Below are 18,026 nucleotides of genomic sequence, written 5' to 3'. Positions count from 1 at the left end.
TCCACCTTTGATATATTCTGGCTGTGCGACCCAGGGCAAGTGACAACTCCTGGGTACTCTAGACAACTCTAAATTTCACAAGTTGCCTGGTAGAGGTAGCTTCCTCATTGAGGGTTCTTGACACCAATGAAATCACAGGTCTCGTTCAAATAAAAGGATAACTGAATAAAGTACTTAACTGTATAGATTTATCTTTTTTTAAAATTTTGCTCTTTCGAACTACCTATTCTTTAAAGTTCTATACTAAGTCAGCTTTTTAAGAAGGATTATTTTCTAAAAGAAATTTTCCTAAAGAACTTCCCTAAAAAAAAAATGCACTCCAAAACATTAACCCTGGGGAAAATACCAGGGAGGTCTAAAAGATAAAATAAATACGGCATGAAAAGGAGACTGTTCCATAAGCCTCTGGTGGAAACTTCATAAAGCCGTCTACATAGAATTACTTGTTCTGGAGGATATCTTGGCTTTTTCACAAAACGGCGTCTGATATATAATATGCTTAGCTTTTGGTAATGACAAATGGTAGGATATCAGAAGTTTCAGTAATGTCAATTACTTAAGTTCATAAGAAACCCAAGTAATGGAGGAAGGTCACTTTTCAATGTAAGTAAAGTAGCTGAGAAACCCTTTTTCTGCCTGGAAAAAATAAGTCATGGGTTTCACATTAACAACTCATACTATTAAATAATTTTTCTTTCTCACCTTCCCTACTTCTGTGCCAATGAAGCAGAGGAAATAGAAGCCCTTAAAGAAAAGGAGCTGTAACCTATGAGGAATATTTTAGGTAGCAAGGTCTGAGGAAGGAGAGAAAGATTCTTGGAGCTGAAGTGAGACATTGCAAGACTTTGACACTGGGGGGGCAGACACCTGAAGACAAATGGTCAGAGGGACTTTTCATGTCAACCTAAAAAGAATCAGAGCCATCCTAAGAGGAGACTAAAACCAAAATGAAGACTCAGGATAAGTAGAAATGAGCACTCTTAAACTTGAAGATGAAACCAAAATTACAGCATGTGGTGATTAATGAGCACTAGGGACAAAGGAAGCAGCATGGCATAATGGATGAAACCCTGGCCTGGAAGCTGGAAAGACCTGGGCTCCAGTCTCATCTTCTGACACTGGCTGTGTGGCCCTGGGCAATAACTTAACCTTTCAATATTTCAGGCAATTTTTAAAGACTACGTCCCGAATGTTAAATGCTCTACTAGGTTTTAAAAGCAGTTTTAATTTTTTTTTGGAGGGGGGAAGGCAAGGCAATTGGGGTTAAGTGACTTGCCCAAGGTCACACAGCTAGTAAGTATGTCAAATGTCTGAGGCCACATTTGAACTCAGGTCCTCCTGACTCCAGGGCTCTACTCACTTCGCCACCTAGCTGCCCTTTTCTTGTTTGCTTGTTTGTTTGTTTTGGGCAGTTTTAATTTTTAAACAGATAACTGAATGATAAAATAGACTACTGCCTTCCTCATTTAACCTACACTGATAGGAAACCTGGTTGTTTGGACCATGAGACTATAACTAAGGCAGCATCAATTACTTAAAGGCAAAGTTAGAGGAAATAATCAGGCCCTAAGATGTTGTCCTTGCAAACTTAACCTAATCTTTTCAATGGTTCCCTACAGCCCAAGGAGTAAAGATTAAATTCTTCCACCTGGCCTTCAAGGTCCTTCACAGTCATCTATCAAACCACATGCTCCAGGCAATTTCTATGCGCTCCCTAGGCTTTCTTGCCTCAGTTTCTTGGCACACACACGCACCCTTTGCTTGAAATGCCCCTTTCTGCCTACTGAGCCAGTCTTTTTAAGTCTAATTCAGATGTCACTTCCTAAGGGAAGCCTCGCCTAATCCGGTTAGCCGGTGATAATAATAATTCACATCACATAGCATTGTAGATTTACAAAGTGCTTTCCTCACAAGCCGCCTGAGAGGCAGAGAGGCTACTTCTAAAGAAAACTGTCAAGCTCGTCGGTGACTGGAAGTCTACAGTGGTCCCTGTCTACTGTTCCTTTCACAAGGCGACGCTGATCCTTTCCACTTTGGAACTCACGTAGAAGTTTGCTTTTACCACTCTCAAATACTTATCATACATTATTTTTCAGAATGGAAACTCCTTTAAGAACAAGAATTTTTTCTTTTTTGCCTTTAAATCCTCAGTTCCTATCACAGTAACATATACCTTACAGATGCTAAATAATGCTTACTGAATTAAATTTTTCAAATGTGTGATAAATCCCTCTGGGGGCCATTAAAACACAACAGTACAAGTACTGGGCCTTATCAAAACTTTCTATCTCTTCTAACATCTAGTACAACATTTTACACACTTTTTCCTTATGTTTGTTGAGCTGAAGTAAATATATAACAAAAAGGTGATTAAATAGTCAGATTTGAGAGGAAAATAGATACCTAGGCCAACTGTAAAGGAAGAACATTATGACTAGCAATTTAGTGACAAATTATAAAATAGAATTACTTTGTTGAATAAAAAAACAAACAAAAAAGCCCTCTCATATATCAGGAATGATCGGCTCTGGAAAAAAATTTTTAAAAGGCTTCCATGCTACCAAAAAGTGGCAGCTAGATGGTACAGTGGATAGAGTGCTGGCCCTGGAGTCTGGAAGACTCATTTTCCTGAGTTCAAATCTGGCCTCTAACACTTACTAGCTGTATGACCCTGGGCAAATCACTTAACCCTGTTTGCCTCAGTTTCTTCATCTGTAAAATGAGTTGGAAAAAAAAAATGCAAACTACTCCAGTATCTTTGCCAAGAAAACCCAAAATTGGGTCACAGAGTTGGATATGACTGAAACAACCCAACAACAACAGCACAAAAATCATGAAAATATATTTAGGTACAATACATGGTACTAAAAGGTTTTACTGAAAAACAGAACGATCATAGAATGTTAGAGATAGAGGAGACTTGGAGATCATCTAATCCAATCTTCTCATTTTATAGATGAGAAAACTGAGGTCTACAGAGTTGAAGTGACATCTACAAGGTCACCCAGCTACTATATGACAGAATTAAGACTAGAAGCAAGGTTTCTCGACTCCCATTTCATAATCTTTCAATTATCCAACACAGTCTAGTATGGCAGCAAACGAAGAAAAGTGAAGGGAAATCATCTGAGTATTTTAAACTATTTTTGCCTTATACATGGAAGTTCTTTACCATCTGACCAAAAAGCATAACTGGATATGACCAAAAAAAAAATGGAGGGGAGGGGAATAATCTGATACACTGGTTTACAACCAGAATTCCAGGCTTCTCTAGTTGCCTGGAGCACAGTAATATGATTTTCCAGCACATTAGGGAAGCAAAAGTAGAACCAGAGAGTCTATGTACTGGCTGGATTTTGTTAATGTCACTTAAAATGGAGGAAAAAATCCTAGCAAGATACCAAATAGAGTGCAGCAGATGGTAAACAAATATTATGAAGCAATCTTCACAAAATCTGCAGTGTGTCACAAATATACAAAATGGCAGAGTTTAGGAAAAGAGAATCATAACAGGCCATATGTTGTCAGTGATTTTATTTGGAGCAACACGCAATCCAAAAGAGAAACAAAAAGAACATAAAGGCCCAATAGTAGAAGAAAGGCAGCCTCAGGTAAAGGGGCGGTAAAAATGGCAAACATAATGCTAACTATATAAATAGCAGCAGAGGCTATGGGGCTAAGAGCAAAACACACACCTAGCCAAGTGGCCGTGAATCTCAGGAGATACATATAAAAGGAATCTAGACACAAAAACGAACAGAAAATTAAGGTTATCTATTAAACATCCTTTGTTACAAACCTTCAATGCCAGTTGAGAATCAATTAGAAAACCAGAGGAGACTCATTTTCCAAAGAGAGAAAAGAAAGGAAAACACTGCTACAGAAGTTAGGGAAGCCAAAGACCAGAACCTAGAAAAGTTCCCAAGTAGACAGTTTATCTCGGGTGTTGGCTACCATCATGAGGTCATGACTGGAGCTTCCAATTTCCACTGTCAAATCTTATTATTTTGGACAAGCCACAAAACCCTTGTGAACCCCTGATTTTGTCATTTCCTATGTTTGAATGAGGAGCTACAAGATCCTTACAAAGAAGATCCCAAATAAATTCATCCAAAAATTAAAATAGCTAATGTAACAAAATTCTCTTCCTATAGCACCGAAACCCATTTGAACTCTCCTTACAATAACCAAATATAGTAACTCACCATTTGTGCATGAGAAAGAGAGCGCAAATGCTTTCTGCAAAACAACTCTGCAAGAAGATGGTACGAGAATTACTCTCCCCAGTTTTAAATGGTGAAACCAAGTTTCAGAACAATCAGAAGGAAAGCCCATAGTCAGAGAAGGAGACTTGAATCTAAGAATCATCAAGTCTTGTCCCCTTTCAAACCATATCATGCTACATTTCAGATAATTAACACCTGATCCAGGGCATCTCTAAATTCCAGAAATTTCCAATAACAAATCCAGAAGAAACCAGTGCTTGACTTGCCCTCTTAACTTACTTTTGCAGGATTTAGGAACAACTATTAGGGATACCTTCCCCCACAAAATGCATCCCTAATACTGTAACATCTCAGTCATTTCAGTACAACCAAATTTGTGATGATTCAGAGAAGTTATATGTGAATCTTACAGAACACAAAATAATTTTTTTCTAGAAATTTTCAAGGTCATACTCACAAATAAGGAGAATCCAGTTAGAGCAGTTACTTTAAATCAAGGATTCAAGAAATAAGACTAGTTTCAACATCTGGTTAAGATGCCTTAAGAGGGGCATTGTGGCACCGTGTATAGAGAGAGAGCCTCAAAGTCTGGTTCAAGCCCCATCTCTGATACATACTGGCTATGTAACACTGGGCAAGGCACTCAACCTCTCTGTGCTTCAGCCAACTCTCGAAGATTGTATGTAAGTTGCTAATTTTCATTAGTGAGGGAGTTTCCTCACTTAAAGAGGGTCCCAATACCATTGAAATCACAGTTTCAGTCCTTATCTCTATCCTTCAAATTCTGGGTCCCACAATGAATTCTTGAATAGGTGTAATACATTGTTATATAATTTTTAAAAGCACATTTGTGATTTTCACCAATGAAGGAAAGTCATGATAAGAAGAGTCCACTTTCTACAACTTATAGTCTTATAAAGTTGTCTGGCAAAGAAATCAAAGCTATCTATAATCATGAAAAAAAATGCTCTAAATCACTATTGATTAGATGCAAATCAAACTATTCTGAGCTACCACCTTACATCTATCACATCAGCTAATATGATAAAAAAGGAAAATGATGGATGTTGGAGGGGATGTGGAAAAACTAGGACACTAACACACTGTTGGTCGAGTTGTGAGTTGATCCAACCATTCTGGAGAACAATTTGAAATTATGCCCAAAGGGCTATAAAACTGTGCTGTCATAACCTTTGATCCAGCAATACTACTGCTAGGCCTATATCCCAAAGACATCAAAAGAAAAAAAAGAGAAAGGACCTATTTGTACAAAAATATTCATAGCAGCTCTTTTTGTGGTAGCTAAGAACTGGAAATCCAAAGGATAACCATGAATTAGGGAACAGCTAAACAAGCTATGGTATATGATTGTGCTAAAATACTATTGTGCTATGAGAAATGACAAGCAGGATGATTTCAGAAAAACCTGGAAAGACTTACATGAACTGAGCAAACTGAAGAGAAGAGAACCAGGAGAAAGTTGTACACATCCTTCAGCAAAACTGAAGGATGAGGAACTGTGAACGACTTGACTATTCTCAGCACTGCAGTGATCCAAGACAATCGCAAGGGACTACTGGTGAAGCATACTATCAGCCTCTAGAAAAAGAACTGATATTGTTTGAATAAATGCTGAAGCATATTTTTCACTTTCTTTCTTTCATTCTTTTTTCTTTTATTCAAGTCTTCTTGTACAAAATGACTAATACAGAAATGTTTTACATGATTGTACATGAATAACCTATATCTGATTGCTTATCTCAGGGAGAGGGGAGGGGAGGAAAGGATAAAATCTGGAACTTGAAATTTAAAAAAAGTTTTAAAATTATTTTAATATGTAACTAGGGACAAAATAAAAAAGATGTGCATGCATGTGCATGCGTGTGTGGGTAAAAGACTGAATGACCTGTCCAGGTCACACAGCCAAGACACGTCAGAGGTGAGAGTTGAACCCAGGTCTTCCTGACTCCCAGGCCAGTACCCTATCCACTGCATCATGCTGCCCCTTATTATGTAAAATATGGCAGATTCTTAATTGTAATCTGTTTATTAATCTACCTTATTAATATGCATTTGACTTTGTAATCATTGAAATAGGTAGCATTTATATAACACCTTTAGCTTTACAAAGTGCCTTACATATGTTGGGCACTAAGTGGTGCACCTGGCCTGGAGTCAGGAAGACCTGAGTTCAAATCCGGCCTCTGACACTTACTAGCTCTGTGTCTCTGGGCAGTTCACTTAACACTGTTTGCCTCAGTTTCCTCATCTGTGAAATAAGCTGGAGGAGGAAACAGCAAACCACTCCGGTATCTCTGCCAGGAAAGGCCCAAATGGGGACACGACTGAAACAAATGAACAACAACAATCACATAGATTATCTTGTTTGATTGTCACAACAACCCTGGGAGGAAGGGGCTAATAGTATCCATTTTATAAATGAGGAAACTGAGGCAGAGAGAGGTTAAGTGACTTGCTCAGGGTCACAACTAGTAAGTGGCTAAGGCAAGAATTTCATTCAGGTCTTTCTGACTCCCTCTAGCACTCTATCCACTGTATTACCTAGCTACCCCTAGTATTAAATAATATATGCTAGCTGCCTCTAATATATACAGTTATTAAAATTATACTACTGGATTTCTTTTAATTTTATTTTAAACTGCACACTTTCATTGTATCTGATTGGTCTTTCTGCAAAATTCTGAGTTAATAAAGATTTTTCTCTAGTAAGCTTTAAGAACTCGCAATACTTGGAGAATTTTTAATATGTTTAAAATGACCACATAGTTCCAGCACACAAACGAATATCTGAGTTGGGTTTAAAAAAAGAATACCAAAACCAGAATCCTTCAGAGCTTTGAGTACAGAGTACACTGGGAAATGAGTACAGAATGGTAAGATTCAAGAAGGAAGAGAAGAAGCCAGCAATTCCTAAAAGGTTAAGACATCTCTGCAGTTGCCAAGTACTTCAGGAGTTTTAAGTGTCCAGAAATTCCATATTCTAAACCCATTTTACAGAAACTTCTAACCTGGAGAAAAGCAGCACCAGGCAGTAGATCCTCCTGAGAAACTCATTAGTGTAGACTGCTGATTATTATCACCCCATTCACTTGAATACTCATTAATCTACTAATGAAACTAGAAACCTCACCAAGGGTTTCTGTAACTGCCTACGCAAACGAGTTTTCACTACAAGTGTAGACACCAACCTGCAAACACCTTACACACATAATACTGAGCGATTATGATATTTATCTGCAAGTTGGAAGCATGATCACCATTCGTCCCTGGGAGAACCAGAAGGGAGGCTGAGTAGAGAAACAGGACTATAGGCAAAAAGGATAAGCCCAATGGCAACAGGCCTGGATCATTCTGACCTTCATCATCCTAGAAACAGCATCACAAAGAGGAAAGGTTCCCTTTACTCCTTCAAGTATATAGGAACCAAAAGAACAGTCACTAAAGAAACCAAAGAACTTGGGACTTTGACAGAAAACTTTACCAATACAACACCAAAATTTACCAACAGTCAATTGTGAGAAGTAAGAGCACTTCTGAAAATAGAAGATAATTCAAAAGCTAACATAAGTTATTTTGGGGAAGGGGCTTAGATGGTAATATAGATGTGTAACTTCTGGAAATTTCATAATATATCAAAATTTCACAATATATCACAATAAATCAACGTATCAAACAATATATCAAATAGGCATTTACTATGTGCCAGGCACCATGGACATTGTTAAGAACTATTTAGGAGAATTTCAAACTACTCAAGTGTTTTGTCCTGTTCCCTTCTATTAAACTATTATTCTCTACTCCATTCAACCCAATTGGAAATGTTATAAGTGGACTGTGCCAGAGACTCAAAAACTGGCATGTTGTAAAGACAATTTAGTTCAACCTTCTCATTTTATAGATGAAAAAACTGAGGCCCAGAAAGGAAAAATAACTTATTTTATCCTATGATCCTATATTATTTGCTACATAATTAATTTAAGCTAAGACTAGAATCTAGTTCTCCTGATGCCCAACCCAATGCCCTTTCTGAATAGAAACACTCAACAAATAATATTTACAACCATTGAATTTTAGAACTCCAAGGATTTTAGTTCAACTGCTCATTTTAAAAGTGAGAAAAAGAAAGGGCCATAGATGTCAAACGACTTTCCCTGTATCACACAGTAACTTAGTAGTAGAACTGGAAATACAGTCCTCTTTCGAGATGGGCTCTAGATGTAAGGAAGCTGAGTAAATCAAGTTGTTTTCTGTATCTCTGCCTGATTGCCATGTTCTATGTAAATGATCAATTCATACGAAACAGTCTTTTCCAGTTGCCAAGCAAATATAATTAATAATAATAGTTAACATTTATTTAGCACTTACTGTGTTCCAGGCGCTAGTTTAAGAACAGTTTTTATCTCATTTGAGCCTCACAACAACCCTAAGGAGGTAGATACTATTATTATCCCCATTTTACAGATGAGGAAACTGAGGCAAACAAAGGTTTAGTGATTTGTCCAAGGCTAGTAAGTGTCTCAGGGACCTAAATTCCTCCTTCGAGATTATGCTAGGGTGTAGGCTCAGCACTAAAACTAATGCCAAAAGGTGAAATGTCAAAAAGGAACCATAAATTCTGCTCTGCATACCTCTAGTTTAAAACCCCTGAGTGAAAACTTCCATGTTTGCTTCTAATAAGCACAGTGTAGATAAATCAATTGTGCAGTGACCTTTTGAATTGACTTCATTACTGATGAAGATAAGCTGGTATCATTCAAGATAGCAGATAACTCAACATCAGAGAGCCAATTTAGTATAGTATATAGATTCCACACTTTTTCATGTCATAAACCCTTCGGATAATCTATTGAAGTCTATGAATTCCTTCTCAGAGTAATATTTTAACTACATAAAATTAAATACATGGGATTACAAAGCAAACTAACTATGCTAAAATACAATTATCAAACTGTTAAATAAAAACAAAACCCAAGTTCATAGGCTCTAGGATAAGAATTCCTAGTAGTAAAAGATCACTAGATTACCAGTCAGGGCTCTGTTACTACATATGTGACCTTTAGGAAGACACTTTAACCTCTCTGAGCTTCAGTTTCCTCATCTGCAAAATGAAGGGGGTAGATAGGATCTGGCATCATTATGCTAATTATGTTTGGCTTTGATTGGTTTTTTGCCCTGAAAATTTACTTAGTAGATTTATATTTTTTTTAAAAGTCTTCATTCCCTAAGCCATAATGGAGGTGACTCAAGAGTATGGTATAAGGCAAAGAGAAATCAAAAAAGGGTTAAAATTTTGTCACGGAAAATCTCTAAACGTATAATCTCCAGGCTGATAATTAAGAGTTACCTACAATATTTAGTTTTGTTTTTGCCTTATGTTGGGGGAGGAAGTCCTCACCCTGGCAGAGGGATGCACTTATTTTCTTTCTTTGCCTATACAGTCTTAGAAAAAGAAAGATTCAAGTTTCTCTTTACGTAAGCTTTTCACATGCTATATATGCTATCTATGTATAAGTAACCCATTTGAAGCTAATACAAATGAAAAAACTGAAGAAACTTAGTTTTGTTGAACTTTTTTTTTTACTCTTTGGTACAAGGGACCACTCACTGAGTGAAGAAGAGGGTCATATTCAGAAATACAGTTGATATATATATTTTTAAAGATGCCAATTAAGAAACAAGTAAGCTTTGAACATATGTTTATGAAATGTACCTTTGCTAGGTTTGAAAGCTCAAATAGCCAATAGAAAGAATTAAGAAGTGCTGAGTAAACATAACTTTCATTTCTACTCGCCCAAGATCACTCTGCATATGGGATCCCAGCTTTCAATGATAGTCACCAACATTTTCTGAAATTGTTAACCTTATCTCTGCTCCGCTCTATCTGGAATTTAAGATGTGCTCCAGTCTGCATTTGCCCCCATATATTCCTAGGGAGCCTTCTACCTCAATTAGTACCTAAAGTTGGTCCTCTTATTTAGTATCCTGCTTGGTGCCCAAACTCTCTTCCTCTTGCTGCCCAACCAGGACAATTCCAGAGTCAAATCCAAAAATCCAATGTGTTTGCTGCCACCACCTAGTGGCCCTGAAGAAGCCAGACGTAACACTGTTAGTCTATTCAATATTTGTTTAAAAGCTCCACTTTGTTGCAGTTTTTAAAAGCTACAATGGATTAAAATCTCTTAATCAATATTCATCAGCCTACAGGTAGTTTACACTTTTCATTTCGTTCCAGCAATATTATTCCAGTGAGAAGCAAGAGCAGATAAAGGTCATGTTGGTAATTAAAGCTATATTGTAGAAATATGCACACTCAAGATGTGATTAAATAAGAAAATATTACTCAGTTCAGTATCATCATTAAACTTGCATTAATTTATAAATATTTAAATGTACCATATGATGATCATAAATACTCTATATTTGTCAGTTTTAAAAGTAACACAAGCTATAAAACCTTTGAAGAATTACTGCAGAAATATACAAAAAAAAAAAAAAGAAAGTATACAAGCGATACTCACATTCAAATGCTGTAGTTGTTGCATCAGGCAAAACCTGGCCTATCACATCCTAAACAAGGACAGAGAAAGGATACAATTAGACATCTTTTTAATTGTCAACATGTGGCAAAACCTCAATGACTAAGAAAGCCCAGGAAAGATAGTTTCAATGTTTGCCTAAATTGTAAAAATGTTAACTCATAATCATAGCTTAACACAATCTATTCACATCCAAGTATTTAAATCACTAATTGCCCCATGAAGAAAAAAAGTACAAAAAAAATCTTCTCTACACTAAAAGAAAAACATGTCTTTTCATTCATTTGTCCCTCATTCATTCACCCTACAACCACTCCTGATCATTATCTTTTGCTTGGGCAATTACAGTCCAGTCTCCTGACTGGTCTCCCCAAATCTAGCTTTCCTTCCTCCAATCCATCACCCTCTGAACTGCCACATTGACAGTCTGAAAGTACAGGTATGACAATGTTACCTGTCAGCCCAGGAAGCTCCCCATTAACTCTAGGATAAACCACAAAGATTCTATTTGATATTTGAAAACCTTCACGAGGTGAAGTGATTCGAGAGTGATTCGACACTCTCCTGAGCTCTGGTCAAACTCCCTCACTTGCTGTTCTCCATAAAACCTTTCACACTATCCTCTGCACACACACACCCCTCCATCCCATCTCCTGCTTTCATGCTTAGAATGCTTGCCTTCATAGCCTCTACCTTTTGAAGCCCCTCATTCCCTTTAAAGATCAGATGATGTGCCACCTCTTAAGAGGTCATTCCAGATTCCCTCTAAACATTCAAAAATTGGGCTTTCAAGATGACAGTGATCTTAACAGATTGTATAAAGTAATGCTTAATGGTTTACAAAGTATACTACATACATTATCTCTTTTTTTTTAACACAAACTAAAGTGAATTATTTATTTAACATGATGATGCACATGTGAAGAAAGCCAGAAAGGAAACAAGAAAAAAAAAACAAAAATGCTTTCATAATATTCCCCATCCCTCCACTAATACCCATGTCTTTTGCCAATGTTTATAATAGAATTGCAATTTAAATTGTAGGGAAGGTATATCTCAGCTAAAGAATATGGGACAAGAAAACAGCAAGTCCCCAAATGTTACAACAGTGGAGAAATGTGGGATTAATGAGAGAAAACTCATGCAAATGCAGTCATAGAAGTGTTATTTATGGCAAGATCTGAGGTGACTAGCCAGTCAAAGCAGTTAGTAATTAAAAAGCACCAGGCTCTGATTTGCCACAGAAATACTGGTTCAGGAAGCATTATCTCTTTTGAACCCCAGTACAGTAAGGAAGGCACATGGTTCAGCTGTTTTTCTTGTGTCCAACTCTTCATGACCCCATTTGGAGTTTTCTTGGCAAAGATAGTGGTGTGCTTGGTCAGTTTCTTCTCCAGTTCATTTTACAAATGAGAAAACTGAGGCAAACAGGGTTAAGTGACTTGCCCGGGTCACACAGCTAGTAAAAGTCTGAGGCCAGATTTGAACTCAGGAAGATGAGTCTTCCTGACTCCTAGCTCAGCACTTCACCACCTAACTAACTGCCCAGGAACATAAAAGTCATGTAATAAATGTTGTATATGTCATTACCCTCATTTTACAAAGGAGAAAACTCAGACTTAATCTCTTAATGTCTATTAAGTGACTTGTTCAAGGTCACACAGCTAGTACAAAGCAATGGTGCTGAAAATATAAGGTCCATCCCAATAAATTTTACAAAGAATGTAAAAGACTATATAATCTTGGGGCTTGCAGTAGGCGAAGTATAAGATACTGTTTTATTTTACTTTAGAGCAACTGAAAAATACCACTAACTAATTGAACAATGGAGAAATGTTAATGGCCAATGAACCACATTTACCTTTCTTGTACAGGAATTTTAAAGTTCATATTATCTGATACTGCTGCTCAGCTTCATCCATAACAAAGTAAGCATTCGAAGAATGGCTTGAAGACAGCCTATGTGACAACTAGTGGATGTAGGGATCTTTGGAAAACTTGATATTCCATTGTGTGCAAGTCCAACACAATAGACTGCCAATCTCATTTCCATCTCTGCCCCTCTTCTCTGATCCAAACCTTTACTCACTGGAGAAGTGTTACAGCACAAGCAATTCACAGGGCTAAAACAGTCTTCCTCTGGCTCATCCAGAACTGTCACTAGCCAGCAGGCTAACTGAAGGCTGTGTGCAGCATGCCTCAGCAATAGGGCAATTAACAGAATGACCTCAACTTTCTCCTAAAGCTAATACTAAAGAGTCTTCTGCTGCAGCGTCAATTTGCATAACAAGATTATATCTACAACACTTATTTTTTTTCTGAAAAGTTAAACCATACAAAAAAATAATAAAAGAAAATTATCTTAGACTGTCATGACACCTTAGACCTAGAGTAGCATTGCTTCTCAGGCCACAATCTGCTCTTAAGAGGAGAAAGACTAACTTCTCAAGAACAGATCCAGACTAATGTGGAAATATGTTTTACATGATTACACATGTATGACCTGTATCAGATTGCTTGCTGTCTTAGGGAAGAAGGAGGGAGAGAGGGAGACAAATTTGATACTCAAAACCTTCCAAAAAATGAACGTTGGAAATTATCTTTACAAGTAATTGGAAAAAAGTAAAATACTCTTTTTTAAAAAACCCAACATATCTGGTATGAAGAATCAAATCTTTTCACCTTATATGTAGGATATAAGGTATTGTCAGGCCAATGTAAGCTCTGTAAGTGGACACTGGGACATTCTGGAGCTGTCTAACAGACCCAAAGCCATTCTGTAATGAGATCTTAACTTCTAAGAAATTACAATCAGTTGTATGCCAATAGAGAATGAAAGTGACCTGTGATAAGCAATGGAATCTTGTTACTTACACAGTCATTCATCAGTTGTAAAAGATAACTACTGTGGTATTTTATCTAACAAATTTGGCATCTTTTTACTTGTAAATAACAGACAAGACAGCTTGACTATATGATTCCAGGATGTCAACAATCCATTAGCATAAGCACCGAACAGAACAGATACATCATGTTAAGAAAAATAAAAATGCAAAATGGAAACAAACTGGCCAAAGTATAACTTGAAAGTATATAAGATGAGACAAGAGAGAATAGTAGATAACAAGCTGGCTTCAAAGCTAGGAAGACACTGCATCTGACATATACTGGCTGTGTGAGCGTGGTCAACTCTTAACACCTAGGTGTCAGGCCAGTGGTGTCAAACTCAAATAGAAACAGGATTCCTGAAAGCTGCATTTTGACTTAGATCAAAAAATAATATTATCTATATGTTGTACTGCATTTTTATTTTGTTAAATATGTCCCAGTTACTGTTTAATCTATTTGGGCCACAATGGGGGAAGGGTCTGACATCTCAGCTCTAGAAAACTCCCTAAATTGAAAAGAAGACGCTGACCTGCATTGGTACAGAAAGTTTCCTCGCTCAAGAGTTCCCCATACCAGTGAAATCATAGGTCCAGTCTTTAATCATTACATAAAATGGGGCTAAAGGGCGACAAAATGTGGTCTGAAAAAGAAATCAAAGTCTTTCATAAACTAACTATGGTAACTTTAAGAAGGTGGGTAGTACTGCGGAAACACAGTGATTAGAGTCAGAGGTAGTCCCAGGTTTAAATTTTACTGCTGACACAACTTACATGACACTGGGTAAGTCACATACTTCCCTAGGCCTCACTGTCCTTATTGTAAAATAAGAAAAATGAACTAGATGCCTTCCGAGGTCCCTTCCAGCTTTGGATCTATGATAATAAGATCTATTGATTTTTCGAAGAAACCTGAGTTCTCCTCTACCTGTGACTCAGGGCCTTCCTCGTACTACCTACCTCCTTTCCACACACACTACCCAGACTTACAATCTGTCCCAAAACTATGTCGAGTGTCTTTCCACCACCATTTCTTTGCTCACAATATTGCCATGATGACCAGAATTTCCTCCCTTTCACTATTTGCCTGCCAAATTCCCACCCTGCCTTTAAGCTTAACTCAAATGTTACTTCCTCCATAAACTTTCCCTATATCTAGGTCAGTAAAGGCCTTCCTCCCCAAACCTCAGGGAGCACTCTTTTATACATCTTAAAATTCACTTACCATAGATTACAGTTATTGACACACACACACACACACACACTTTTTTTCCCCCTGAAAAATCAGCATCATACCCAAATACCCATACCCAGCATATCATCCCAAGAACATTTATAGGTGAAACTGCAAAAAGGGCAATAAACATGAAAAACTGAACAAATGAACAAGATTAAAACAAACTATTTTCATCACAATGATGGTGGAACCACATTTGTGCCCTGGTTCCCAATTTGCTACCTAAGGAAGCACTAAAGATGACAAAAATATCAATTTTACACACAATATTCTTCATACAATAAATAATATTTATTGAACTAGTGAAATGAAATTACATTTTCTGTATATTTTTTCAAAGGATAAATTTCTCACATTACAATTCATTTGTTCTAAGGAATCTCACCTCTAATACCAAAGACCATACTATGTTCCAAGGCAATTCTGAAGTAATAATTTAATTATTCCTCTCCCGCTGGTTATCATTTCTCCTCCCAGAGTCTCCATTTAAGAATGGCACCCAGACCAGACATCTCTACATTTCCCAAGAAACTGCACTCCTCTAGTCTTCCCCATCATGCCCCTGTATGTGCATTCTCACTTAACCTCTAAATGATCTCGCTCTCCCATAGAACTATTTCCCATGATTTGGGACTATGAACTTAAGAAGGCAATGTTCAAGAAAACTATGGGGACAAATATCCCGACATTTCATGGCCACTTAAGTTCAGGTGGGCCTCGGCATGGCCTAACCAAATGGAGTCAGAATGATAGAATGTTAGAGCTAATCCAATCGAGTTATTTCTTACAGATGAGGAAAGTGAAGCCCAAGGCAGTGAAGTCACTTGCCTAAAGTGACACACATCAAGTGTCAGAACTAGAACTAGACTTTAGGTCTCCAGATTCCCAGTTCAATGCTAGTGCCACATACACTGGGTTAGAACCATAAAAGGTTTATCTGGCTATGCACACTGCCAACCTTTGACACCTTTAGCTCAATTTACAAGGATCACTAATCAAAGACATATGATGGTCATTAGTGCATCTAATTCATCAATGGAATGGCAGCCAGTGAGTATTTCTAGATAACCTGTGGTGTATATGGCCCCAAACTAGGTACGGGTGAAGAATACACAGAAAAATGAACCTCATCCCAACCCCAAAAGACTTAGAAACTACTGTACCCACTGCCTTTTTTTCACTGAGTTATGTTAAAGGTGCCCTCTGAACCAGGACTCGACTTCCAATTCTGCTGGGACTAATATTATATAAGTCACTTAACCTCTCTAGGCCTCAGTTTACTCAAAAGTAAAATTCAAAGTTAAAACAGACAATTCCAAAGATCCTTTCCACCTGTAAAGTTATGATTCTAGGTGAAAAGTATTCTGAGCATCTTAACAGACAATATATGAAGTAAAAAGATCCCCTCCTCTACCCCAAGGCACATCAATTAAAAGAAAACAGTGTAAAGATCTGAGCTGGAGTTGGAGAATGCCCCCAAGCACCTAGTCCAGGAGTGGGAAATCTGCAGCCTCCAGGCTACATGGCCTTCTAGGTCCTTGAGTGCACACTTTTGACTAAGTCCAAGTTTTGCAGAACAAAACCTTTTATTAAGGGAATTTGTTCTGTGAAGTTTGGATTCAGTCAAAGGGTCCCACTTGAGGACCTAGAGGGCCACATGTGGCCCTGAGGCCGCATATTCTCCACCCCTGACCTTTAAAAAGTACAAATAGTATGCTCCCCTCAGAGGGGCTCCACTCAGACTGAGATTTGGTTTCGGGGCTGACCACTCACCAGCACATCCCGGAAAAGCAACTGGGGCCCAGAGTGCACTGTCCAGTCCACAGCTCCACCATCTGGGATCTTGATTCGAATCACCAGCACCTGGTTCTCCATGGCATAAGAGGGGCCAAGGGCCAACCACAGCATTACCGACCACTGGGCTCACATCCTTGGGGTAGGGGGTGGAAGAAAGGCATTCACCACCCCTTTGGGGGGCGGGAACATGGGGTGAAAAGCTAGAGAATGGGGAAGATGATGAATGTACGGGGGTGGGGAGGGAGAAGGATGGAAACGGGGAAGAAGGATGGAGGGAGAGGGATGGCAGGGAGGAAGAGGAAGGAGGGGGAGGAAGAAAGAAGGAGGAGAGGGGAGGGAGGATAGTGGGGGATTAGGAGGATGAAAGAAGGGAGGCGTTGAGAGAAGGATGGGGGAGGGGGTTGGGAGGAAGAGGGGATGGGGGAGGGGGTGTTGGCAGAGTGATGTGGAGTTGTTAGAGGGGGAGGGGTTAGGCTGAAGAGCCCGCCTGGAGCCCCTGTCGGGGTGACAGGGCAAGGGGGCCTGGTCACCTTGGACGTGTGGACAGGTGGGGCAGTGGGGTGACCAGGAGGGAAGGGGTGCTGGCTGTTATCTGTGTTGGGGGGTGGGGCGTGTGAGGAGGGGGGGAGGCCCGCTCTGGGCCCCCGCTGAGGGGGTCTGGGAGTCAGCCCGGTGTGGGAGGAGGGGGGGACGACTCAGGGGAAGTGGCTTCGGTGCCCCTTGAGGAAGAGGAAGCCAAAGCGAGACTAGGAGGAGCGAGCCGAGCCGCTGCTCCCTCCCAGCCCTGTGTGAGGCCCTTGGTGGGCTCAGCCCGTGGCCGGCTCCGAGCTCGGAGCGTTTCCAGACCGCTACAGCGGCGGAGGCAGCGGCGGCCCCAGGACTAGGAGGAGGAGGAGGGGGAGATAAGGGAGGAAGAAGTGGGGGTGGGGGGAGGGAAGAGGGAATTTTACTCCGGAACCAAAACGCGCGGAGCCGGAACCCGGGGGGCGGGCGAGAGCAGTGGGAATGACTCCCTTGGCGCCATTTTGGAAGAGGGCACTAGCCCACACCCTTCCCTTTACCTCAGTCCCAGCCCCTCCCACATGCATTCGAAGGGCTCAGGCCACCGTCCCCAGCTGGCTGGGGTCCCCGGGGGGTGGGTGGGGGTGGGGAAGACGTAGGGGAGGGGTTGTGGAAAGGGCCCTGGGCCCGTTAGAGCGCCGCGGCTGGGAACATGAGAAAGCCGCGTAGGCTCGTCTGGCTGGGTGGCTGTGAGCTTGGTTTGCGGGGCCCCGGATAACCGCGTGCTGCCCTGCCGACCTTCTCTTATCCGGGATTGGCGATC

At 39.6% G+C, this 18,026-nt stretch overlaps 1 protein-coding gene across 3 annotated transcripts in view; it reads right to left on the bottom strand.

Moving 5' to 3' along the window:
* The window catches only part of MAP2K5 (mitogen-activated protein kinase kinase 5), a 283,285-nt gene extending 265,635 nt beyond the window's left edge, over nt 1–17,650 (bottom strand). Inside the window, exons 1-2 of one of the 3 annotated variants that reach the window (XM_036736975.1) lie at nt 16,679–17,650; nt 10,766–10,814 (exon numbers count right to left, since the gene is read on the bottom strand). In XM_036736975.1, coding sequence (XP_036592870.1) covers nt 10,766–10,814; nt 16,679–16,813 — 184 coding nt within the window. In that variant the 5' untranslated portion in view covers nt 16,814–17,650. The remainder of the gene's footprint in view (nt 1–10,765; nt 10,815–16,678) is intronic. The other 2 variants (XM_036736976.1, XM_036736977.1) reach the window with 2 other exon arrangements.
* Nucleotides 17,651–18,026: the final 376 nt, after the last annotated feature.

Source organism: Trichosurus vulpecula, chromosome 8 (genome assembly GCF_011100635.1).
Source record: "Trichosurus vulpecula isolate mTriVul1 chromosome 8, mTriVul1.pri, whole genome shotgun sequence".
Lineage (NCBI taxonomy): Eukaryota > Metazoa > Chordata > Mammalia > Diprotodontia > Phalangeridae > Trichosurus > Trichosurus vulpecula.
Note: the sequence above shows the minus strand (reverse complement) of the source record. Positions and strands in the feature narration are given on the sequence as shown.